General features: G+C 41.0%; 1 protein-coding gene across 2 annotated transcripts; it reads left to right on the top strand.

Moving 5' to 3' along the window:
- Window positions 1-27,169, top strand: LOC139748270 (uncharacterized). Of its 2 annotated transcripts, none has more exons than XM_071661231.1 (3): window positions 1-170; window positions 26,060-26,269; window positions 26,934-27,154. In XM_071661231.1, the coding sequence occupies exons 1-3, from the start codon at window positions 134-136 to the stop codon at window positions 27,137-27,139; spliced, it is 453 nt and encodes a 150-aa protein (XP_071517332.1). In that variant the 5' UTR covers window positions 1-133; the 3' UTR covers window positions 27,140-27,154. The 2 variants fall into 2 exon arrangements, with proteins under 2 accessions (XP_071517332.1, XP_071517331.1); XM_071661230.1 differs by lacking the exon at window positions 1-170 and adding an exon at window positions 6,032-6,311 and having other exon boundaries at window positions 26,934-27,169.

Raw genomic sequence — 27,169 nt, 5'->3', positions numbered from 1 at the left:
GGTCAGCTGGTACTGATTAGGGAGGCAAGACAAGGCAAGTTTGGTCAGGAGTGAAGGAAAGCATCGTCCAACCCCCAGCTCTGCTAACGTCGCCTTCCTCCGGCTCGTCAAGATTTATCAATACTCGCAAGTAATGTCTGCCCCATATGGCTACATGGGAGGAATGATGAGTGAGTGTTACCCCCTCTCCTGTTTCCTGTTAGATGTGACACGAGGTAGACATTAAGCTGTCAGGCGGGAAATGGTGTTCAGGTGGTAAATACTGGCCCTCGAGAGCTGCCGACAATGGCTGGTCTCTACCCCTGAGGACAGTACGACTTACATTTAAAGTCTGGAGTAAAAATGATGTATTGGGTTGGCACTGGTTATTCACACTACGTTCTTCTTTGAGAGAGGTGTCTGTACCAGCTTTAATAGTGCATTCAACAGTCCGTGATGTATTTAGTCACTTTTGTTCACCATTAAGACGTACGAGTGGGCTCGGGTTTGGACAAATCATTACCATTATTTATTAAGACATGACAGTCTCTCTTAATGCTTTACCCATGGATAGAACACCATATTTAAGTTGTCTTCTATAGTTCAGGAACACGTGTTAATTCAGCTAGAGTAAATTGTCCTACGATTTACTCTTACCGTCTTTGAAATACATTGATTCCCTTTTTTTTTTTTTTTTTTTTGAACTAAGAGTTTATTTTACCGGCGCCGTGCTATCAACATTTGTACATTGATTATGGTGGTATGAAAGGCTTGTGTGCATATATTTTGTTGTCATGACAGCATTACCACAAATTAGATTGACTATGGGAATGGTATTTATAATCTGGATACATTTGTTGGGTGGGAGTTGAAATTGACCTGTACTACCTGGTCAGTATCATACTTGACGACTTAAATAAGTCAGTAGTGATAAGGGTTATGATATAAAGGTAAAGTTTGGGTTTCATTAACGTAGAACTTGGTGGAAAAAACATCTCTAAGACAACAGAACTTCCTCTTGCTACTGATTGTAGTGCAGCCTTGAAGCTGTGACAACACTTGGAGAAGGGGTCCAGGATTTATATGATGATAGTGTCATGGGTTTCAGTTCCAGTTTTAACAACTGCTTAAATGTATAGTGGTTTGAATAGCTTTTTATGTAAATGTCTCCTAATTTATATCCAGTATTGCTGATATTTGTCCCGCTGGGGGAAGACAACATATTCCTCTTGCTCCCAGTAACCTTCAGGCATTCCCATCCCACTCCATTAGCACATAAAGGCATTATAGCCATGCTGCAGTATGGTACCTTTATCTGGAAATTTTCAGCGAGTAGAATCTAAATTACATAACATCAGAGTGTGGTACTGATTATGGACGGTAAGTTGAAAGTTTAAGTTACAGTGTAGTATGCCCATAAAGGTTAAATCGGGAAGTTATTTGGGTATAAATGTAACTCGCCATATAGCGTGGGTTTCATTGGTTCAGTTTATGACAGATTTGAATTGTATGGGTGTCCAGGAATGGAATCCCTTTGTCCATTTGTAAGTTGAGGCCTTGTTGTAGTTCTATGGAATGTGGTGAGGGCACTGCCATTCTGTCAAATGATATCTTAGATGTTTGTAGAGGGGTAGGTATTCTCTCTCACTCTTGCCCGAAGAACTCTTGGCAAAACATCTTCGTCATACAACATAGTTACATTTGCTGCTACCCTGGGATAGAGTACATAAAAAGACAAATTGCAGAAGGCCCATTGGGTCATGTGTTGGTTATCTTTTTATAACTTAATTTTTTCTATTCCTATATCTTTTCAAAGTGGCTGAAGTAAGGATAGGAGAATAAGAAGGCTCTCATCCCATCCTCTGATCTTTCCATAAATGATAATCAGTAGGAAAAAGAATAGAAGAAACACCATGCATTTGTAAATTAAGGATGCATGGCATTTAATAGGATAGAACAAAAATGCAAATCACTATAAAATTTCACTGCAATATCTCACTCTTTGCTGCACGAAAGCAAAATATTGAATGAGTTCATATGAATGTTTTGCTCTGTATTTATTTTGTAGATGCCTGAAGTAATAAAGAATTTGTGTAACTGAACTTTTGAAGGTGCTTGTGGTCTTTGCATCAACAGTGTTTGACAGTAACTTAATCCAGCATTCAGTGTATCAGTTTACACTTAGATTAATGTTTTACTCCAGCCATCCTAATATATCAGGAAGATCATGATTTATGGTGTTCAGTTTGTTCAGAACTTCGGAAACTTGTTTTAAGTCACTGTGAAATCAATATATCTTAAGAGAAGCAACTTTTATCATTTTATGCCTCTCTTCAAACAGCAGATACTCTGCATAAGAGCGGTGGATAAATTGAATAAAATACAGACATCATACAGAAATTTAAAAAGTTTTATGATGGTAGAGAATGTTTAAAAGATTGACTCCCATGATTGTAAAACTCCCTCCTCATACAATACAAATGTGTAATTACGCAAAGATCTGGTTACCTGGTGAATTTGTCCGGAGTCTTCTACCCCCTCAGCCAGGGCTGATCTCAGGCTGTTGGATTGGGTCTTTCATTGATTGAGGTGTTGGAAGTTGCAACCTGATTGTCCACATAGCTCCCACAGCCTAGATGGTTTGATACACTTTGTAGGTACTTGTACATTGCACTCATAAACTCTTCTGTGCATCTCGGGTGTTTCAGTTGATAGCACGTGTTGAATGTTGAAGAGTCTTAGGCCCCAGATATTTAAGGTGTTCTCTCTTTTTGTGCATATTGCACCTTTGGATTTCAAAAATGGTATTCAGGTGAGGTCCAGAGCAGAGAATTATGAGACCTGAGTTGCAGGGAAAGGTTGGAACCCTTGAATTTTTCCACCATGTTAGAGAGATGAGTGAGGGTTGACTTAATTACAACTTTTACATTTTTAAAGTATTTTGCTGATGTTGCAAGTGAAATGTTCATCATAAGATGTAGGGATGGAAAACCAAGGACATAACATGAAATTAAGGAGAAAACTTTAAAGAAAATATAAAGAAGTTCTTTAACAGTTTACGAATGGTGGATGAATGGAATGAAATTACTGAAAACTTGGTTAGTGCAGACCCCTTACATAACATGAAATTAAGGAGAAAACTTTAAAGAAAATATAAAGAAGTTCTTTAACAGTTTATGAATGGTGGATGAATGGAATGAAATTACTGAAAACTTGGTTAGTGCAGACCCCTTACATAAGAAGTGTAACAGTAGAAAATGTTTAAGAAATTGGGAAAATCCTTCCATGTACAGTACAAATAGAAAATTACACAAATGTAAAGTGATAATGAAGGAACAGTTGTGATGATGTGATAATGAAGGAACAGTTGTGATGATGTGATAATGAAGGAACAGTTGTGATGATGTGATAATGAAGGAACAGTTGTGATGATGCATGAAACAATAAAACACACACCTCTCGGAGATGGTAAAGTACTGATAATGGGAGACTTCAGTTATAAAGAGATGAGAATTTGGATTCTCATGGTGACAGAGAGTCATGGAGATACAAGTTTTTTATAGTGTGTACAGGAAAATTTCCTGTGCAATACCAGCATATGAAAGAACACATTGGGTATGTAAGGGATTAATGGAACACCATTGATAGATTTTTTTTTGCTCACAGACAAATATGGATAGTGAGAATTTTATATCTGATACCACATACTGAGAAAGTGATCATGTATTGCTGAGAAAAAAGCAGAAAATAAGTCTCAGGAAACTGTTTTATGAGAGACTTGGGAGTTGACATAGTCCATAATCTGTCACCAGAGTCCCATCGCTCAAGTCTGAATTGCATTCAGGTTCATGGATAAGGAAAAATTCAGCAAGCAAGAATGTAGAGGGTAAAGTTACAAGAATAGGCTAGAGACCCTAAATTTGCCCTCATAGGAAGAGAGGAGTGATGGGTGATGTGATCACAGCCATGAAGATTTAGAAAAAATTATATGAATAGTGAACATTTCTTTTAGAGATTTAGGGTTAGAACAACCAAAAGAGATAACATGAAATTAAGTAAGAAACTTGGTCACAGATATATGGAAAAAAAATTTTTAGTATGAGATTGGTGAAGAATGGGACTAAATAAATGAAGATGTTAAATGCAAACAGCATGCATAGATTTTAAGTTGTATGATAGAGAATGTTTAACATTTGGGGCCCACAAATGTAAGATTCCTTCCCCATGCAGTACAAATAGGTAATGACACACACACACACACACACACACACACACACACACCACACACACACACACTCTCTCTCTCAGGGGATGAGATTGATTCAGTAACAGGATGTATATGGGTGGAGTGGTGTTCCACATGGGTGACACCTGTTACGCCACAGTACAAGTCACATTGTAAGCTACTCTGTTAATGAAGGGTATAGAAATCTGCAGTATATTTTTACATGTATGTTTATCTAATGTCTTGTAGTGTTTTTCCTTTCTTTTAGTTTTCAGTGTTTATCAGTTTTACAGTAGTTTAGGAATGCAGAATTTACACTAAGAAGTATATATTCTATTCTTTTAAGAAATACTTACCAGATGCTCATGATTTAATTGCATGGCAGAGGTTAGACAGCCGGTTGATGTCTGTTAGAGGAAAGAATTTTAGCACTATTCACATCTAAAGCGCATCGTTATTTGTTCATGTGTTATATGTATTTCACAGTTACTTAATGAATTGAAGGTTTGACTCCACTTTTTTCAGTTTTATTTTCCTCTGAGTTAATATTCTCCTCTTTTAGAAATAGTTTCCTGATTGACTGTGGCATAGGTACAAAGAAGCCGGAACACACATGTTGCTGGTGACTTTGACCTAGTAACATTGACACACTAACACTGACACAGTAATTCATGCAGAGTGGGTCACATTGTTCTGATGCATTACCTTTTCTTATTTTTTTCTGATGTTTTGATTGTTGTGGGAAGAGCTGGTGTTAATTTTATGAAATAGTTTTATTTATAGTTTGATGAGTTATTGAGGTAAAATATTACTTCTTTTATTGGATATAAATTATATTTTATGTGCTTTACAGTATTCTTAATTTTTTTTTTATGTCATTTAATGGTGTGATATTTATTTTTGATTGCAGTCCTCATCACATTAATATGTAAACTTTGTTAGAAATTTGTAAGTGTTCTTGGTTAGTATAAAACATAGTTAGGGAATTTGAAGTGTTTGAATAAGAACAGTTAAAAAAAGATTTAAGATACCTGAAGTTTAGGTGATTTTTTTTTTTTTTTTTTCTTTTTTAGATAGTTTTCTGAACTTATGTTGACCTGTACTATATTGTCCAGACTTCCAGAATATCATGATTTGGTATGCGCATTTACTCCAGGTTTCTTTTGCATAAAGTGTTTGATTCTCTACATAATAGAGCAAGTGATTATGAAATCTTTTAGATTTTACTAAGTAGCATAAACAGTATCAGTGAGTAATAGCTGTATGGTATTTATTTTTTGTCTTATTTTTTTTTATTTATCATGTTAGTATCAGCATAAGTGTAGAAATTTATTGTATAGTATGTAATGTGGTAAATGCAAGGTTATTTTTTTATCAACTGGGTAAAGATTTTCATGGACTTTTAACCCTAACAGAGGCCAAACCATTAGGCATTGACAAGGTCATGATTCAGCGTAAAGTTGGAAGGATATAGTGGTGGTAGTGTAGCCAGCAAGGCCATGCTGGCTCAGAGGGAAGGGGTGGTGAGATGGGCTGTCAGCTGGTTCTCACCTCTGCAGCATCACTCATATTAAACTCAGTCTCTGCAGTAGTTGGCTGACATTGACCTGGAAGTAGTAATTCTCTGTAAGGCATGAAGCAGTGACAGAAGTGTTTATTGAGAAGCAACAGAGTGTTGACCACCTTGGTGTTGATTAATGGCTTAGAAGAAAATTAAGAGAAAGTTGGATGTATTAATTGCAGCGTTTTAGTGATTGCTGTTTTGGTCCGGATGTAAACTAATGTGTATTAGTTATACTTTTGTGAATATTATGAGTACTTTAAAAGTTTTTGTGCACTGATGCTGTATAAAGAATATGTACTCCTTATGATATCTCTGAGCAAAGAGAAGTGTTGGATAAAAATTTCTGGAGAAAAAGAGAAACAGACATCATGAATGGTAAAATAATTAGAGATACTCTTTCCCTTATGGAAGGGACTAGTCAGACTATTGGTTATCGTATCCGCCTCCGTATGAAGCATATTTTGAAAGATGTGGCTGAATTGGCATATGAACGACCACAGTTCTTTGCGGATGTCCCTCCACCACCAATATTAGTTGGAAAAGGTAATTTTCGTTTATTGATGTTTCTTGTCTGGTTCATTGTTGAAGTTGGAGTTGTCAGCCTTTGTTTGTAACAGTGTCTGTAATTTCAACGTCTCATATTTACCAGTGGTGAACTAATTCCCCTGTTGATATTTATGTTGTGCGTGATGATGAAAATATTTTAGGAAGATTTTTGATAGTCATATCATATATGACTTTATAAATACAGTAGTTCATGATTTTAGGAAGAATCTTAAGAGTCATATATATGACTTTACGAATACATTAGTTCGTAATTATCTTGATAAGTTATAACTTTAATCTGTGAATCTTTGAAAGTTATTTGCTTAAGCCATGAACGTAAACACATTTTATATGATCAGAAGTTGAAATCTTGCTGAGGATACAGTGCATTGCCCCTTTACCCCCTCATCCACCCTGTGGTTGTAACAAATAAAATCACTTCCCAAACATCAGATCTAATCCACTCTGTAGCGTTAACAGCCATGGTAACATTCAGTGCTACTGAGAAATGATGCAGGCCCTGGGAAAGGTGAACTTATAATCCCTAGGACTGCCTTGGAAATAAGGCTTAAGGGCCCTTTTAGTGAAAGACTACAAGAAATTATTTATTTTATTTATATTTATTTTGCTTTGTCGCTGTCTCCCGCGTTTGCGAGGTAGCGCAAGGGAACAGACGAAAGAAATGGCCCAACCCACCCCCATACACATGTATATACATACACGTCCACACACACAAATATACATACCTATACATCTCAATGTACACATATATATACACACACAGACATATACATATATACACATGTACATAATTCATACTGTCTGCCTTTATTTATTCCCATTGCCACCTCGCCACACATGGAGTAACATCCCCCTCCCCCCTCATGTGTGCGAGGTAGTGCTAGGAAAAGACAACAAAGGCCCCATTCGTTCAACTCAGTCTCTACTTGTCATATAATAATGCCCGAAACCACAGCTCCCTTTCCACATCCAGGCCCCACGCAACTTTCCATGGTTTACCCCAGACGCTTCACATGCCCTGATTCAATCCATTGACAGCACGTTGACCCCGGTATACCACATCGATCTAATTCACTCTATTCCTTGCCTGCCTTTCACCCTTCTGCATGTTCAGGCCCCGATCACTCAAAATCTTTTTCACTCCATCTTTCCACCTCCAGTTTGGTCTCCCACTTCTCGTTCCCTCCACCTCCGACACATATATCCTCTTGGTCAATCTTTCCTCACTCATATTCTCCATGTACCCAAACCATTTCAAAACACCCTCTTCTACTCTCTCAACCACGCTCTTTTTATTTCCACACACCTCTCTTACCCTTACATTACTTACTCGATCAAACCACCTCACACCACATATTGTCCTCAAACATCTCATTTCCAGCACATCACCCTCCTACGCACAACTCTATCCATAGCCCACATCTCGCAGCCATACAACATTGTTGGAACCACTATTCCTTCAAACATACCCATTTTTGCTTTCTGAGGTAATGTTCTCGACTTCTAAACATTCTTCAAGGCTCCCAGGATTTTTGCCCCCACCCCCACCCTATGATTCACTTCCGCTTCCATGGTTCATCCGCTGCCAGATCCACTCCCAGATATCTAAAACACTTCACTTCCTCCAGTTTTTCTCCATTCAAACTTACCTCCCAATTGACTTGACCCTCAACCCTACTGTACCTAATAACCTTGCTCTTATTCACATTTACTCTTAACTTTCTTCTTTAACACACTTTACCAAACTCAGTCACCAGCTTCTGCAGTTTCTCACATGAATCAGCCACCATCGTTCTATCATCAGTGAACAACAACTGACTCACTTCCCAAGCTCTCTCATCCCCAACAGACTGCATACTTGCCCCTCTTTCCAAAACTCTTGCATTCACCTCCCTAACAACCCCATCCATAAAGAAATTAAACAACCATGGAGACATCACACACCCCTGCCGCAAACCTACATTCACTGAGAACCAATCACAAGAAATTATAATTTCTAAAAAAATTTTGCTAATTCTATTTTCTGTCGTTTGGTCACTTTATCAGTGCTTTTGAAATTCATCTCTCTTCTGAGCTCCTAAAAGGTCCATGTCCTTAAGGGTTTTGTCCCATTTTCTCCACTCTCTCAGTGGGTACACCACACGCACCCTGCCATGGACTCACCTCCACCTGGAACCACCCACCCTCTCCTTTGCTTATTTGCACACTTGCCTTACTCCATGGATTAATATTCCTCTGCTTGTATTAGCTTTCTATACTAATTCATAACACCTAACACAAAGGATCTCTATCACTCGTCTTATACGCTTCCTCTAGATCCATAACTGCCTTATACAAATCATTCTGTTGCTCTAAGTAATTCTGACACACATTCTTCAAAACAAACACTTGATCCACTCATCCCCCGCCACTCCTGAAACGACACTGTTCCTCCCTAGTCTGATGATCTTTGCTTTCTACCACCCTCTTAGTCATGGCTCTTCCATACAACTAACTACGTACATTCAACAAAATTGTATATCTGTAATTTTTACTTTTACCTCAGTCCACCTGGCCTTTATACAAAGGCACTACACAGGTATTCCACCGATCCTCAGGCACCTCATCAAGATCCATTACATATCTCAACCAGTGAATCAGCCACACAGTCTCTTCCTTCAGAAATTCAAATGCAGTACTACAGTACCATCCATTCCATCTGCTTTGCCACATTTTATCACCTCTTCCCTTTTTCTCTTTTCACCAAACCACTTCCCATGATTCCCAAACTTCATGTGCCTCCTCTACCCAAACATCCCACATCTGTTGTCTTCCTTTTAACCTTCTTTGGTAGCTCTTTGTGCTTCTTTTATTGCAATTACCAAATTTAAGAAGTATTCATTGAGATCTCTTTTATCAGGAAAGCTTTATTCTTGAGGAATGTTCGTTAAGCAGAAAGTCTGTTAAAAGGTGTTGTTATGACAGGTTGCCTACGGAGATGCTTTCCTGACATTGTCAGTTCTTAGACTGTAAATTGGGGTGGCAAGTAAACAAAGACTAGTGTAAGTTGGAGTGGTGAGTAAACAAAGACTAGTGTAAATTGGGATGAGTAAACAAAGACTAGTATAAATTGGGGTGGTGTGTAAACATGGCAGAACTTCTGATCTCACCATCTTACAGACTAGTATGTTCTTTTTCTTTATTATTATACTTTGTCGCTGTCTCCCGCGTTAGCAAGGTAGCACAAGGAAACGGACAAAAGAATGGCCCAACCCACCCACATACACATGTATATACATACACGTCCACACACGCACATACATTTCAACGTATACATACAAAGACATATACAGATATACACATGTACATAATTCCTACTTGCTGCCTTTATTCATTCCCGTCGCTACCCCACGACACATGAAATTACACCCTCTCTCCCCTCGCACGCGCGTGAGGTAGCGCTAGGAAAAGACAACAAAGGCCACATTCACACACACTCAGTCTTTATCTGTCATGTATAATGCACCGAAACCACAGCTTCCTTTCCACATCCAGGCCCCACAAAACTTTCCATGGTTTACCCCAGATGCTTCACATGCCCTGGATCAATCCATTGACTGCACGTCGACCCCAGTATACTATATCATTCCATTTCACCCTATTCCTTGCACGCCTTTCACCCTCCTGCATGTTCAGGCCCTGATTGCTCGAAATCTTTTTTACCCCATCCTTTCACCTCCAGTTTGGTCTCCCACTTCTCATTCCCTCCACCCCTGACTTATATATCCTTTTTGTAAATCTTTCCTCACTCATTCTCTCCATGTGACCAAACCATTTCATTACATCCTCTTCTGCTCTCTCAACCATACTCTTTTTATTACCATACATCTCTCTTACCCTTTCATTACTTACTCGATCAAACCACCTCATACCACATATTGTCCTCAAACATATTTCCAACACATCCACCCTCCTCCACACAACCCAATCTATATATGTATGTTCTATAGAATAAATAAATGGCATCCTTCGGTAACAGTAATGTCAATGCAGATATTACTTTAGGGCTTTATAGAAAAAAAAAAGTGAAACTAAATTTAACCAATATTCACAAGTTTATTGGAGCTTGCAGTGTTTGTTGATCACCTTTGCTGCCTTCTGACCACAGCTACACTTTACTGACTTCCCCTCCATCATCTCCAATGGCTTATTACATGTGTGGGAAAAATCTATTGCAACTTAGGATATGATGGATTGGCAGCTTCTTTTTATCCTGTCAGGTGGGTAGTAGTTAGTAGGCACCCAATGAGGATTAGTGATGGATGCATAGTGAGCTAGCACTTCAGTGGTTGTCATGATGCACTCCTTTAACCCAGGTAGTCTTTTCTTTCTGCATAACCCACATGTGAACTACTGGCATTTTGACTACAAACATACAGTCTCTCCATGTCATACATAATACTTGACAATTCTAAACTCACACAGCTCATTCTTCGAAATTCTAGATTTTCCTGTGGTGAGCACTATGTGCTAGTCCTGCTTTAAAAAAAGTGGTAGGAGCAGTAGGTAGATGTGTTAGGTGGGAACATATAGGCTGGAGCATTAGGTTGAAACACTAGGTAATGGGTAGGATCTGTAGGCAGGAACATTAGGTAGAAGTATTCCGTAGGAACATTAGGTAGGATCCTCTGCAAACATTGCACTGGAGTCGCCCGCTGCCAGTGGCCTGTTAAGGGTGAGGCACTAAAGGCATGGAAGTGGCACTGGAGTTCATTAGTTATGGAGACTCTGTTGCCATGGCCAACCCCTTGGGGGAGTTTCAGGTGAAAACAGGTGTCGTAGGTGTAGATACACAGATAGATAGACAGACAAACAGATAGTGCTACCAAGTGCTATCAAGTATAGTTTTATTGATAGAGGAAGCTAATCCAAGGTACTGACATTCGTGTGCCTGACATTCACCTGCCTCAACTCTGTATATTACTTACACCTTTAAGTCTTTATTAATGAATTTTCTGTGTACCTTGGATACTTTTTGTATACAGTACTCACACTTTCAAGATGTTTTTCAGATGTGATGGGTTTAGAATGTTCTCTAAATGCATGAGATAACCAAGAAGGGAGTAACCGAGACTGAACTGACACAAATTATGGTGGTCATTACACAACTGGTCTAGAGTATGTAAACAAATATGGCAGTTGATATATGCTTTTGTATGTGATTTGCTTTTTATGATTTTAATGACTTATGTGGTGTAGCCGTTAGTGTTCCTGACTATGACACGTTCACAGGCTGCTGAGAGTCAAGTGCATAGGTTCATTTCATGGTTGTGGCAGTTGGTCCACAGTCAACCCAGTTGTTCATCCACCCTTAGGGGTTGATTGATAAAATAGGTACCTGGCTCAAGCTTGGATATATACGAATAAAGTGTATATGAATGCGCACCTTCATAGAACATACAAAGCTCCATCAGCCAGGATCGAACCTGGGACCCCTTGTGCAAGAGACAGGCATGCTAACCGCTAGGCTAAGGGACTGTATAATAGGAAACAACTATTCGAAGTACTAAGTACTCGAATACCCTTCGTCTCACTATGGTGAGCAACAGGGGTCTATCAGTTGTTTCCGAACAGAACACACACACACACACACATATATATATATATATATATATATATATATATATATATATATATATATATATATATATATATTGAGTGGGAGACGTATAAAAGAAAGAGACAGGAGGTCAAGAGAAAGGTGCAAGAGGTGAAAAAAAAGGGCAAATGAGAGTTGGGATGAGAGAGTATCATTAAATTTTAGGGAGAATAAAAAGATGTTCTGGAAGGAGGTAAATAAAGTGCGTAAGACAAGGGAGCAAATGGGAACTTCAGTGAAGGGCGCAAATGGGGAGGTAATAACAAGTAGTGGTGATGTGAGAAGGAGATGGAGTGAGTATTTTGAAGGTTTGTTGAATGTGTTTGATGATAGAGTGGCAGATATAGGGTGTTTTGGTCGAGGTGGTGTGCAAAGTGCGAGGGTTAGGGAAAATGATTTGGTAAACAGAGAAGAGGTAGTAAAAGCTTTGCGGAAGATGAAAGCCGGCAAGGCAGCAGTTTTGGATGGTATTGCAGTGGAATTTATTAAAAAAGGGGGTGACTGTATTGTTGACTGGTTGGTAAGGTTATTTAATGTATGTATGACTCATGGTGAGGTGCCTGAGGATTGGCGGAATGCGTGCATAGTGCCATTGTACAAAGGCAAAGGGGATAAGAGTGAGTGCTCAAATTACAGAGGTATAAGTTTGTTGAGTATTCCTGGCAAATTATATGGGAGGGTATTGATTCAGAGGGTATTGATTCATTCAAGCTAGAAGTTTCAGTTTTCTAAATTGTTTCTTACATTTTTCATATGTATATATATGTATGTGTGTGTGTGTGTGTGTATATGTGCGTATGTATGTGTATGTGTGTGTATGTGTATATGTATATATATATGTATATTATCCCTGGGGATAGGGGTGAAAGAATACTTCCCACGTATTCCTCGCGTGTCGTAGAAAGCGACTAGAGGGGACGGGAGCGGGGGGCCAGAAATCCTCCCCTCCTTGTATTAACTTTCTAAAATGGGAAACAGAAGAAGGAGTCACGCGGGGAGTGCTCATCCTCCTCGAAGGCTCAGAGTGGGGTGCCTAAATGTGTGTGGATGTAACCAAGATGTGAAAAAAGGAGAGATAGGTAGTATGTTTGAGGAAAGGAACCTGGATGTTTTGGCTCTGAGTGAAACGAAGCTCAAGGGTAAAGGGGAAGAGTGGTTTGGGAATGTCTGGGGAGTAAAGTCAGGGGTTAGTGAGAGGACAAGAGCAAGGGAAGGAGTAGCAATACTCCTGAAACAGGAGTTGTGGGAGTTTGTGATAGAGTGTAAGAAAGTAAATTCTCGATTAATATGGGTAAAACTGAAAGTTGATGGAGAGAGGTGGGTGATTATTGGTGCATATGCACCTGGGCATGAGAAGAAAGATCAAGAGAGGCAAGTGTTTTGGGAGCAGCTGAATGAGTGTGTTAGTGGTTTTGATGCACGAGACCGGGTTATAGTGATGGGTGATTTCAATGCAAAGGTGAGTAATGTGGCAGTTGAGGGAATAATTGGTATACATGGGGTGTTCAGTGTTGTAAATGGAAATGGTGAAGAGCTTGTAGATTTATGTGCTGAAAAAGGACTGATGATTGGGAATACCTGGTGTAAAAAGCGAGATATACATAAGTATACTTATGTAAGTAGGAGAGATGGCCAGAGAGCGTTATTGGATTACGTGTTAATTGACAGGCGTGCGAAAGAGAGACTTTTGGATGTTAATGTGCTGAGAGGTGCAACTGGAGGGATGTCTGATCATTATCTTGTGGAGGCTAAGGTGAAGATTTGTATGGGTTTTCTGAAAAGAAGAGTGAATGTTGGGGTGAAGAGGGTGGTGAGAGTAAGTGAGCTTGAGAAGGAGACCTGTGTGAGGAAGTACCAGGAGAGACTGAGTACAGAATGGAAAAAGGTGAGAACAATGGAAGTAAGGGGAGTGGGGGAGGAATGGGATGTATTTAGGGAATCAGTGATGGATTGCACAAAAGATGCTTGTGGCATGAGAAGAGTGGGAGGTGGGTTGATTAGAAAGGGTAGTGAGTGGTGGGATGAAGAAGTAAGAGTATTAGTGAAAGAGAAGAGAGAGGCATTTGGACGATTTTTGCAGGGAAAAAATGCAATTGAGTGGGAGATGTATAAAAGAAAGAGACAGGAGGTCAAGAGAAAGGTGCAAGAGGTGAAAAAAAGGGCAAATGAGAGTTGGGGTGAGAGAGTATTATTAAATTTTAGGGAGAATAAAAAGATGTTCTGAAAGGAGGTAAATAAAGTGCGTAAGACAAGGGAGCAAATGGGAACTTCAGTGAAGGGCGCAAATGGGGAAGTGATAACAAGTAGTGGTGATGTGAGAAGGAGATGGAGTGAGTATTTTGAAGGTTTGTTGAATGTGTTTGATGATAGAGTGGCAGATATAGGGTGTTTTGGTCGAGGTGGTGTGCAAAGTGAGAGGGTTAGGGAAAATGATTTGGTAAACAGAGAAGAGGTAGTGAAAGCTTTGTGGAAGATGAAAGCCGGCAAGGCAGCAGGTTTGGATGGTATTGCAGTGGAATTTATTAAAAAAGGGGGTGACTGTATTGTTGACTGGTTGGTAAGGTTATTTAATGTATGTATGACTCATGGTGAGGTGCCTGAGGATTGGCGGAATGCGTGCATAGTGCCATTGTACAAAGGCAAAGGGGATAAGAGTGAGTGCTCAAATTACAGAGGTATAAGTTTGTTGAGTATTCCTGGTAACTTATTTGGGAGGGTAAAGATTGAGAGGGTGAAGGCATGTACAGAGCATCAGATTGGGGAAGAGCAGTGTGGTTTCAGAAGTGGTAGAGGATGTGTGGATCAGGTGTTTGCTTTGAAGAATGTATGTGAGAAATACTTAGAAAAGCAAATGGATTTGTATGTAGCATTTATGGATCTGGAGAAGGCATATGATAGAGTTGATAGAGATGCTCTGTGGAAGGTATTAAGAATATATGGTGTGGGAGGAAAGTTGTTAGAAGCAGTGAAACGTTTTTATCAAGGATGTAAGGAAGAGAGGAAAGTGATTGGTTCTCAGTGAATGTAGGTTTGCGGCAGGGGTGTGTGATGTCTCCATGGTTGTTTAATTTGTTTATGGATGGGGTTGTTAGGGAGGTAAATGCAAGAGTTTTGGAAAGAGGGGCAAGTATGAAGTCTGTTGGGGATGAGAGAGCTTGGGAAGTGAGTCAGTTGTTGTTCGCTGATGATACAGCGCTGGTGGCTGATTCATGTGAGAAACTGCAGAAGCTGGTGACTGAGTTTGGTAAAGTGTGTGGAAGAAGAAAGTTAAGAGTAAATGTGAATAAGAGCAAGGTTATTAGGTACAGTAGGGTTGAGGGTCAAGTCAATTGGGAGGTGAGTTTGAATGGAGAAAAACTGGAGGAAGTGAAGTGTTTTTAGATATCTGGGAGTGGATCTTGCAGCGGATGGAACCATGGAAGCGGAAGTGGATCATAGGGTGGGGGAGGGGGCGAAAATTCTGGGGGCCTTGAAGAATGTGTGGAAGTCGAGAACATTATCTCGGAAAGCAAAAATGGGTATGTTTCAAGGAATAGTGGTTCCAACAATGTTGTATGGTTGCGAGGCGTGGGCTATGGATAGAGTTGTGCGCAGGAGGATGGATGTGCTGGAAATGAGATGTTTGAGGACAATGTGTGGTGTGAGGTGGTTTGATCGAGTGAGTAACGTAAGGGTAAGAGAGATGTGTGGAAATAAAAAGAGCGTGGTTGAGAGAGCAGAAGAGGGTGTTATGAAGTGGTTTGGGCACATGGAGAGGATGAGTGAGGAAAGATTGACCAAGAGGATATATGTGTCGGAGGTGGAGGGAACAAGGAGAAGAGGGAGACCAAATTGGAGGTGGAAAGATGGAGTGAAAAAGATTTTGTGTGATCGGGGCCTGAACATGCAGGAGGGTGAAAGGAGGGCAAGGAATAGAGTGAATTGGAGCGATGTGGTATACCAGGGTTGACGTGCTGTCAGTGGATTGAATCAAGGCATGTGAAGCGTCTGGGGTAAGCCATGGAAAGCTGTGTAGGTATGTATATTTGCGTGTGTGGACGTATGTATATACATGTGTATGGGGGGGGTTGGGCCATTTCTTTCGTCTGTTTCCTTGCGCTACCTCGCAAACGCGGGAGACAGTGACAAAGTATAATAATAAAATAATAATAATTGATTCAGAGGGTGAAGGCATGTACAGAGCATGAGATTGGGGAAGAGCAGTGTGGTTTCAGAAGTGGTAGAGGATGTGTGGATCAGGTGTTTGCTTTGAAGAATGTGAGAAATACTTAGAAAAGCAAAAGCAAATGGATTTGTAGGTAGCATTTATGGATCTGGAGAAGGCATATGATAGAGGTGATAGAGATGCTCTGTGGAAGGTATTAAGAATATATGGTGTGGGAGGCAAGTTGTTAGAAGCAGTGAAAAGTTTTTATCGAGGATGTAAGGCATGTGTACGTGTAGGAAGAGAGGAAAGTGATTGGTTCTCAGTGAATGTAGGTTTGCGGCAGGGGTGTGTGATGTCTCCATGGTTGTTTAATTTGTTTATGGATGGGGTTGTTAGGGAGGTGAATGCAAGAGTTTTGGAAAGAGGGGCAAGTATGAAGTCTGTTGGGGATGAGAGAGCTTGGGAAGTGAGTCAGTTGTTGTTCGCTGATGATACAGCGCTGTTGGCTGATTCATGTGAGAAACTGCAGAAGCTGGTGACTGAGTTTGGTAAAGTGTGTGAAAGAAGAAAGTTAAGAGTAAATGTGAATAAGAGCAAGGTTATTAGGTACAGTAGGGTTGAGGGTCAAGTCAATTGGGAGGTGAGTTTGAATGGAGAAAAACTGGGGGAAGTGAAGTGTTTTAGATATCTGGGAGTGGATCTGGCAGCGGATGGAACCATGGAAGCGGAAGTGGATCATAGGGTGGGGGAGGGGGCGAAAATTCTGGGAGCCTTGAAGCATGTGTGGAAGTCGAGAACATTATCTCGGAGAGCAAAAATGGGTATGTTTGAAGGAATAGTGGTTCCAACAATGTTGTATGGTTGCGAGGCGTGGACTATGGATAGAGTTGTGCGCAGGAGGATGGATGTGCTGGAAATGAGATGTTTGAGGACAATGTGTGGTGTGAGGTGGTTTGATCGAGTAGAGAGATGTGTGGAAATAAAAAGAGCGTGGTTGAGAGAGCAGAAGAGGGTGTTTTGAAATGGTTTGGTCACATGGAGAGAATGAGTGAGGAAAGATTGACCAAGAGGATATACGTGTCGGAGGTGGAGGGAACGAGGAGAAGAGGGAGACCAAATTGGAGGTGGAAAGATGGAGTGAAAAAGATTTTGTGTGATCGGGGCCTGAACATGCAGGAGGGTGAAAGGAGGGCAAGGAATAGAGTGAATTGGATCGATGTGGTATACCGGGGTTGACGTGCTGTCAGTGGATTGAATCTGGGCATGAGAAGCGTCTGGGGTAAACCATGGAAAGCTGTGTAGGTATGTATATTTGCGTGTGTGGACGTATGTATACACATGTGTTTGGGGGTGAGTTGGGCCATTTCTTTCGTCTGTTTCCTTGCGCTACCTCGCAAACGCGGGAGACAGTGACAAAGCAAAAAAAAAAAAAATATTTTTTTTTTGTCACTCACCCGCGTTTGCGAGGTAGCACAAGGAAACAGACGAAAGAAATGGCCCAACTCACCCCCATACACATGTGTATACATACGTCCACACACGCAAATATACATACCTACACAGCTTTCCATGGTTTACCCCAGACGCTTCTCATGCCCAGATTCAATCCACTGACAGCACGTCAACCCCGGTATACCACATCGATCCAATTCACTCTATTCCTTGCCCTCCTTTCACCCTCCTGCATGTTCAGGCCCTGATCACACAAAATCTTTTTCACTCCATCTTTCCACCTCCAATTTGGTCTCCCACTTCTCCTCGTTCCCTCCACCTCCGACACATATATCCTCTTGGTCAATCTTTCCTCACTCATTCTCTCCATGTGCCCAAACCATTTCAAAACACCCTCTTCTGCTCTCTCAACCACGCTCTTTTTGTTTCCACACATCTCTCTTACCCTTACGTTACTTACTCGATCAAACCACCTCACACCACACATTGTCCTCAAACTTCTCATTTCCAGCACATCCATCCTCCTGCACACAACTCTATCCATAACCCACGCCTCGCAACCATACAACATTGTTGGAGCCACTATTCCTTCAAACATACCCATTTTTGCTTTCCGAGATAATGTTCTCGACTTCCAAACATTCTTCAAGGCTCCCAGGATTTTCACCCCCTCCCCCACCCTATGAATCACTTCCGCTTCCATGGTTCCATCCGCTGCCAGATCCACTCCCAGATATCTAAAACACTTTACTTCCCCCAGTGTTTTTCCATTCAAACTTACCTCCCAATTGACTTGACCTTCAACTCTACTGTACCTAATAACCTTGCTCTTATTCACATTTACTCTTAACTTTCTTCTTTCACACACTTTACCAAACTCAGTCACCAGCTTCTGCAGTTTCTCACATGAATCAGCCACCAGCGCTGTATCATCAGCGAACAACAACTGACTCACTTCCCAAGCTCTCTCATCCCCAACAGACTTCATACTTGCCCCTCTTTCCAAAACTCTTGCATTTACCTCCCTAACAACCCCATCCATAAACAAATTAAACAACCATGGAGACATCACACACCCCTGCCGCAAACCTACATTCACTGAGAACCAATCACTCTCTTCTCTTCCTACACGTACACATGCCTTACATCCTCGATAAAACTTTTCACTGCTTCTAACAACTTGCCTCCCACACCATATATTCTTAATACCTTCCACAGAGCATCTCTATCAACTCTATCATATGCCTTCTCCAGATCCATAAATGCTACATACAAATCCATTTGCTTTTCTAAGTATTTCTCACATACATTCTTCAAAGCAAACACCTGATCCACACATCCTCTACCACTTCTGAAACCACACTGCTCTTCCCCAATCTGATGCTCTGTACATGCCTTCACCTTCTCAATCAATACCCTCCCATATAATTTACCAGGAATACTCAACAAACTTATACCTCTGTAATTTGAGCACTCACTCTTATCCCCTTTGCCTTTGTACAATGGCGCTATGCACGCATTCCGCCAATCCTCAGGCACCTCACCATGAGTCATACATACAATAAATAACCTTACCAACCAGTCAATAATACAGTCACCCCCTTTTTTAATAAATTCCACTGCAATACCATCCAAACCTGCTGCCTTGCCGGCTTTCATCTTCCACAAAGCTTTTACTACCTCTTCTCTGTTTACCAAATCATTTTCCCTAACCCTCTCACTTTGCACACCACCTCGACCAAAACACCCTATATCTGCCACTCCATCATCAAACACATTCAACAAACCTTCAAAATACTCACTCCATCTCCTTCTCACATCACCACTACTTGTTATCACCTCCCTATTTGCGCCCTTCACTGAAGTTCCCATTTGCTCCCTTGTCTTACGCACTTTATTTACCTCCTTCCAGAGCATCTTTTTATTCTCCCTAAAATTTGATGATACTCTCTCACCCCAACTCTCATTTGCCCTCTTTTTCACCTCTTGCACCTTTCTCTTGACCTCCTGTCTTTCTTTTATACATCTCCCACTCAATTGCATTTTTTCCCTGCAAAAATCGTCCAAATGCCTCTCTTTTCTCTTTCACTAATAATCTTACTTCTTCATCCCACCACTCACTACCCTTTCTAATCAACCCACCTCCCACTCTTCTCATGCCACAAGCATCTTTTGCGCAATCCATCACTGATTCCCTAAATACATCCCATTCCTCCCCCACTCCCCTTACTTTCATTGTTCTCACCTTTTTCCATTCTGTACTCAGTCTCTCCTGGTACTTCCTCACACAAGTCTCCTTCCCAAGCTCACTTACTCTCACCACCCTCTTCATCCCAACATTCACTCTTCTTTTCTGAAAACCCATACAAATCTTCACCTTAGCCTCCACAAGATAATGATCAGACATCCCTCCAGTTGCACCTCTCAGCACATTAACATCCAAAAGTCTCTCTTTCGCGCGCCTGTCAATTAACACATAATCCAATAACGCTCTCTGGCCATCTCTCCTACTTACATACGTATACTTATGTATATCTCGCTTTTTAAACCAGGTATTCCCAATCACCAGTCCTTTTTCAGCACATAAATCTACTAGCTCTTCACCATTTCCATTTACAACACTGAACACCCCATGTATACCAATTATTCCCTCAACTGCCACATTACTCACCTTTGCATTCAAATCACCCATCACTATAACCCAGTCTCGTGCATCAAAACCACTAACACACTCATTCAGCTACTCCCAAAACACTTGCCTCTCACGATCTTTCCTCTCATGCCCAAGTGCATATGCACCAATAATCACCCATCTCTCTCAATCAACTTTTAGTCTTACCCATATTAATCGAGAATTTACTTTCTTACATTCTATCACATACTCCCACAACTCCTGTTTCAGGAGCACTGCTACTCCTTCCCTTGCTCTTGTCCTCTCACTAACCCCTGACTTTACTCCCAAGACTTTCCCAAACCACTCTTCCCCTTTACCCTTGAGCTACTACGTTTACGTTTGTGAATCAAGAACCATTGCAACACAAACCTCGCCAGGTGGTAGAGTGTCCCGCAGTGTATCGAGACAGACTTCCCCAGAACTTTTTTAAAGGGGAAGTAAATGTTTATAGTTGTGTTACTGGAGTGATAATTTTCATACATGGTGCTTGGACAAGAAAATAGTGAAATTGGAAAAAATGTAGCTTAGACATTGAAGCTTATTGATACAGTGGTTAAATTGATGAGAGCTACTATTGACGTTTGTGTAAATAAATCATACATTTCCCTTTTCCATAGCCAGAGGTTGAACCATTACGTGACTTTCATTTTTTCATTTCATTTCAAGCTAGAAGTTTCAGTTTTCTAAATTATTTCTTACATTTTTCATATGTATATATATGTATATGTGTGTGTGTGTGTGTGTGTGTATATGTGCGTATGTATGTGTATGTATATATATATTTTTTTTTTTCATACTATTTGCCATTTCCCACGTTAGCAAGGTAGCGTTAAGAACAGAGAACTGGGCCTTAGAGGGAATATCCTCACCTGACCCCCTTCTCTGTTCCTTCTTTTGGAAAATTAAAAAAAAAAAAGAAAGGGGGGGATTTCCAGCCACCCGCTCCCTCCCCTTTTAGTCACCTTCTACGACACGCAGGGAATACGTGGGAAGTATTCTTTCTCCCCTATCCCCAGGGATAATTTTTTTTTTTTTTTTTTTTTTTTTTTTTTTTTTTTTTTTGCCGCTGTCTCCCGCGTTTGCGAGGTAGCGCAAGGAAACAGACAAAAGAAATGGCCCAACACACCCCCATATACATGCCTTGATTCAATCCACTGACAGCATGTCAACCCCGGTATACCACATCGATCCAATTCACTCTATTCCTTGCCCTCCTTTCACCCTCCTGCATGTTCAGGCCCCGATCACACAAAATCTTTTTCACTCCATCTTTCCACCTCCAATTTGGTCTCCCACTTCTCCTCGTTCCCTCCACCTCCGACACATATATCCTTTTTGTCAATCTTTCCTCACTCATCCTCTCCATGTGCCCAAACCATTTCAAAACACCCTCTTCTGCTCTCTCAACAACGCTCTTTTTATTTCCACACATCTCTCTTACCCTTACGTTACTTACTCGATCAAACCACCTCACACCACACATTGTCCTCAAACATCTCATTTCCAGCACATCCACCCTCCTGCGCACAACTCTATCCATAGCCCACACCTCGCAACCATACAACATTGTTGGAACTACTATTCCTTCAAACATACCCATTTTTGCTTTCTGAGATAATGTTCTCGACTTCCACACATTCTTCAAGGCTCCCAGGATTTTCGCCCCCCCCCCCCCCCTCAACCCTACTGAACCTTATAACTTCGCTCTTATTCCCATTTCATTTAGTCGCTGTTTCCCACGTCATCGGGGTGGCGCTGGGAAACAGACAGAGTGGCCCAGCCACTCAAATACACAAACACACACACACACACATAGGAAAAGAGTGAATTAAAACGATGTGGTATACCGGGGTCGACGTGCTGTCAGTGGATTGAACCGGGGCATGTGAAGCATCTGGGGTAAACCATGGAAAGTTCTGTGGGGCCTGGATGTGGAAAGGGAGCTGTGGTTTTGGTGCATTATATATGACAGCTAGAGACTGAGTGAGAGCGAATATGGCCTTTGTTGTCTTTTCCTAGTGCTATCTCGTGCACATGTGGGGGGAGGGCGTTGTTATTTCATGTGTGGCGGGGCGGCGACGGGAATGAATATGGGCAGACAGTATGAATTACGTACGTGTGTATATATGCATATGTCTGTATGTGTATATATATATATATATATATATATATATATATATATATATATATATATATATATATATATATGTATCCTCCTGCGCACAACTCTATCCATAGCCCACGCCTCGCAACCATACAACATTGTTGGAACCACTATTCCTTCAAACATACCCATTTTTGCTTTCCGAGATAATGTTCTCGACTTCCACACATTCTTCAAGGCCCCCAGAATTTTCGCCCCCTCCCCCACCCTATGATCCACTTCCGCTTCCATGGTTCCATCCGCTGCCAGATCCACTCCCAGATATCTAAAACACTTCACTTCCTCCAGTTTTTCTCCATTCAAACTCACCTCCCAATTGACTTGACCCTTGACCCTCAACTGTACCTAATAACCTTGCTCTTATTCACATTTACTCTTAACTTTCTTCTTCCACACACTTTACCAAACTCCGTCACCAGCTTCTGCAGTTTCTCACATGAATCAGCCACCAGCGCTGTATCATCAGTGAACAACAACTGACTCACTTCCCAAGCTCTCTCATCCCCAACAGACTTCATACTTGCCCCTCTTTCCAAAACTCTTGCATTTACCTCCCTAACAACCCCATCCATAAACAAATTAAACAACCATGGAGACATCACACACCCCTGCCGCAAACCTACATTCACTGAGAACCAATCTCTTTCCTCTCTTCCTACACGTACACATGCCTTACATCCTCGATAAAAACTTTTCACTGCTTCTAACAACTTTCCTCCCACACCATATATTCTTAATACCTTCCACAGAGCATCTCTATCAACTCTATCATATGCCTTCTCCAGATCCATAAATGCTACATACAAATCCATTTGCTTTTCTAAGTATTTCTCACATACATTCTTCAAAGCAAACACCTGATCCACACATCCTCTACCACTTCTGAAACCACACTGCTCTTCCCCAATCTCATGCTCTGTACATGCCTTCACCCTCTCAATCAATACCCTCCCATATAATTTCCCAGGAATACTCAACAAACTTATACCTCTGTAATTTGAGCACTCACTCTTATCCCCTTTGCCTTTGTACAATGGCACTATGCACGCATTCCGCCAATCCTCAGGCACCTCACCATGAGTCATACATACATTAAATAACCTTACCAACCAGTCAACAATACAGTCACCCCCTTTTTTAATAAATTCCACTGCAATACCATCCAAACCTGCTGCCTTGCTGGCTTTCATCTTCCGTAAAGCTTTCACTACCTCTTCTCTGTTTACCAAATCATTTTCCCAAACCCTCTCACTTTGCACACCACCTCGACCAAAACACCCTATATCTGCCACTCTATCATCAAACACATTCAACAAACCTTCAAAATACTCACTCCATCTCCTTCTCACATCACCACTACTTATCACCTCCCCATTTGCGCCCTTCACTGAAGTTCCCATTTGCTCCCTTGTCTTACGCACTTTATTTACCTCCTTCCAGAACATCTTTTTATTCTCCCTAAAATTTAATGATACTCTCTCACCCCAACTCTCATTTGCCCTTTTTTTCACCTCTTGCACCTTTCTCTTGTGTGTGTGAGGTGGTTTGATCGAGTGAGTAACGTAAGGGTAAGAGAGATGTGTGGAAATAAAAAGAGCGTGGTTGAGAGAGCAGAAGAGGGTGTTTTGAAGTGGTTTGGGCACATGGAGAGGATGAGTGAGGAAAGATTGACCAAGAGGATATATGTGTCGGAGGTGGAGGGAACAAGGAGAAGAGGGAGACCAAATTGGAGGTGGAAAGATTGAGTGAAAAAGATTTTGTGTGATCGGGGCCTGAACATGCAGGAGGATGAAAGGAGGGCAAGGAATAGAGTGAATTGGAGCGATGTGGTATACCGGGGTTGACGTGCTGTCAGTGGATTGAATCAAGGCATGTGAAGCGTCTGGGGTAAACCATGGAAAGCTGTGTAGGTATGTATATTTGCGTGTGTGGACGTATGTATATACATGTGTATGGGGGGGGGTTGGGCCATTTCTTTCGTCTGTTTCCTTGCGCTACCTCGCAAACGCGGGAGACAGCGACAAAGTATAATAAATATATAAAAAAATATATATATGTATATGTTGAGTTGTATAGATATGTATATGTGCATGTGGAGGTGTATGTATATACATGTGTATGTGGGTGGGTTGGGCCATTCTTTCGCCAGTTTCCTTGCGCTACCTCACTGACGTGGGTGACAGCGACAAAGCAAATAATTCACCCTCCTGCATGTTCAGGTCCCAATAAACAAAATCTTTGTCACTCCATCCTTCCACTTCCAATTTGGTCTCCCACTTCTTCTCATTCCCTCCACCTCTTACACATATATCCTCTTTGTCAATCTTACCTCACTCGTTCTCTCCATGTGACCAAACCATTTTAATACACCCTCTTCTGCTCTCTCAACCACACTCTTTTTATTACCACACATCTCTCTTACCATGTGAGAAACTGCAGAAGCTGGTGACTGAGTTTGGTAAAGTGTGTGAAAGAAGAAAGTTAAGAGTAAATGTGAATAAGAGCTAGGTTATTAGGTACAGTAGGGTTGAGGGTCAAGTCAATTGGGAGGTAAGTTTGAATGGAGAAAAACTGGAGGAAGTAAGTGTTTTAGATATCTGGGAGTGGATCTGGCAGCGGATGGGACCATGGAAGAGGAAGTGAGTCACAGGGTGGGTGAAGATTCTGGGAGCATTGAAGAATGTGTGGAAGGCAAGAATGTTATCTCAGATAGGAAAAATGGGTGTGCGTGAAGGAATAGTGGTTCCAACAATGTTATATGGTTGTGAGGGATGGGCTATAGATAAGGTTGTTCAGAGGAAGGTGGTGTGTTGGAAATGAAATGCTTGAGGACAATATGTGATGTGAAGTGGTTTGATTGAGTAAGGAATGAAAGGGTAAGAGAGATGTGTGGTAATAAAAAGAGTGTGGTTGAGAGAGCAGAAGAGGGTGTATTAAAATGGTTTGATCACATGGAGAGAACGAGTGAGGTAAGATTGACAAAAGAGGATATATGTGTAAGAGGTGGAGGGAATGAGAAGAAGTGGGAGACCAAATTGGAAGTGGAAGGATGGAGTGAAAAAGATTTTGTTTATTGGGACCTGAACATGCAGGAGGGTGAAAGGCGTGCAAGGAATAGAGTGAATTGGAACGAGATTCTTTTTGATGCCATTTAAGTTGAATTTGGTTTTTGATGCCATTTGAATTGAACTGTACAGTGTTTAGTGTGTGAATGGGATCCTGTGGAGTATAGGTGTTAGTTGATAAAGGGAGGGGTTGTTTGCTTGGTGCTATTGTTTGTTGAGTGCCTAGATACAGAGTATGTTGGTTTGGAAGGCAGCAGTTATACAGTTCCTTGGAGACTTTCTCACCTTGAAACAGTCCATCATTTTCCTTCTGCATGAACTCCAGCCTTGATGCAGGAGCCTTGCGAGAGGGGTTTTAGGGTTATGATAACTGTGACTATTTATGGTGCCACAAAGATTAGCAAATTTTTGAAGTGCTGCTTTGAATTTGATCACTGTAAATAAAACAAATATATTATTAGTATGGCTTTAATTTACAGTCATAGGAATGCAGGTTAGTACAATGAGCTTGTGCCAGTCAGTTTCTTGTGATAAATATTAACTTCTGAGGTATACTAGATCATTAATATTTTTTTGATCCACAGATGGTCCACCCCCAATGCCACCAATGCCCCCTGGTCCTCCACCCTGCACAACCATGGCCAGTCCTTCTCCCTCGACCAGTCAGGGACCTCCCAATATGACTATGGGGGGAATGATGGCACCACCCCCTCCACCAGGACCAACAGGACCTCCAGGGCCTCCTCCACCACCTCCAGGTGGACCAGTGATGCCTGCAGATTATCCAAATGGAGGTCAGTCATGGAAAGAATTTTAAAAAACTAATATCCCTTATCACATTATTAGTCCCATGTAATGCCCATATTGTGTATTGCTTGACTTGTAAGTCATTAATTTTGTAAGCATAATTTTCACACTTAAGAACTAGGGAACATGGAAAATTTTGTCACAGTAATGTGTCCTTTTTTCTGTTTTAGAGTTTAGTGTATAAAGTGTTGTTTTAATTTTTTTCTTTTTTATCAAGATCAGTGATGTCATTAAGCCTCACTTCATCTTTAGAGGTGGAAAAGAATCATATTGCTATTTGTTTGTCAAAATTACGAACATCCTATGTAAATGGGAATGGAGTTCAAAGTAAGTATTATGGAGGAGTATAGAAGTGATATAATATAATTCCTCAGTAAAGTTATTGAATTAAAAAGATGTCTAAAAAGGCAAGATTGATTAAGATGTTTCATCTTGTAGTAATTATTTTAAGACCCTGACTCACTTTCTTGGTAACCAGTTTTTGACTCAAGGTTCTTGGGAGGGGGAGTTGTACTTTTGCTTGTGGGTTACCAGCTAACTGTAGAATACATAGATGTGTTGAGTCTGACATTTTTGAAGATGAATGCAGATGGATAGGCAAGTAGCTGAATAAGAGAGACCTTAGTGAGAATTTTATTGTTGGTATTACAGGGATGATGGGCCCTGGTCCTATGGGAATGGGCCCTGGTATGGGGCCAGGTATGGGGCCAGGGATGATGGGGCCCATGCAGGTAACAGTCAACCCAGCAACAAATGATGCACCTCTTGAGTTCAACACCAACAAAAACAAACCGCCCATGCCTGTTTCTGCCAGTAAGTCATTGAAGATGGTATGCTTGAAAGTGTTGTGCTATTAAAGCTGGTCTTATGTACAAGCAGCAGAAAAA

Source organism: Panulirus ornatus, chromosome 73 (assembly GCF_036320965.1).
Source record: "Panulirus ornatus isolate Po-2019 chromosome 73, ASM3632096v1, whole genome shotgun sequence".
NCBI classification, from domain to species: Eukaryota; Metazoa; Arthropoda; class Malacostraca; order Decapoda; family Palinuridae; genus Panulirus; species Panulirus ornatus.
This window is presented reverse-complemented; position numbering and strand designations above follow the sequence as displayed.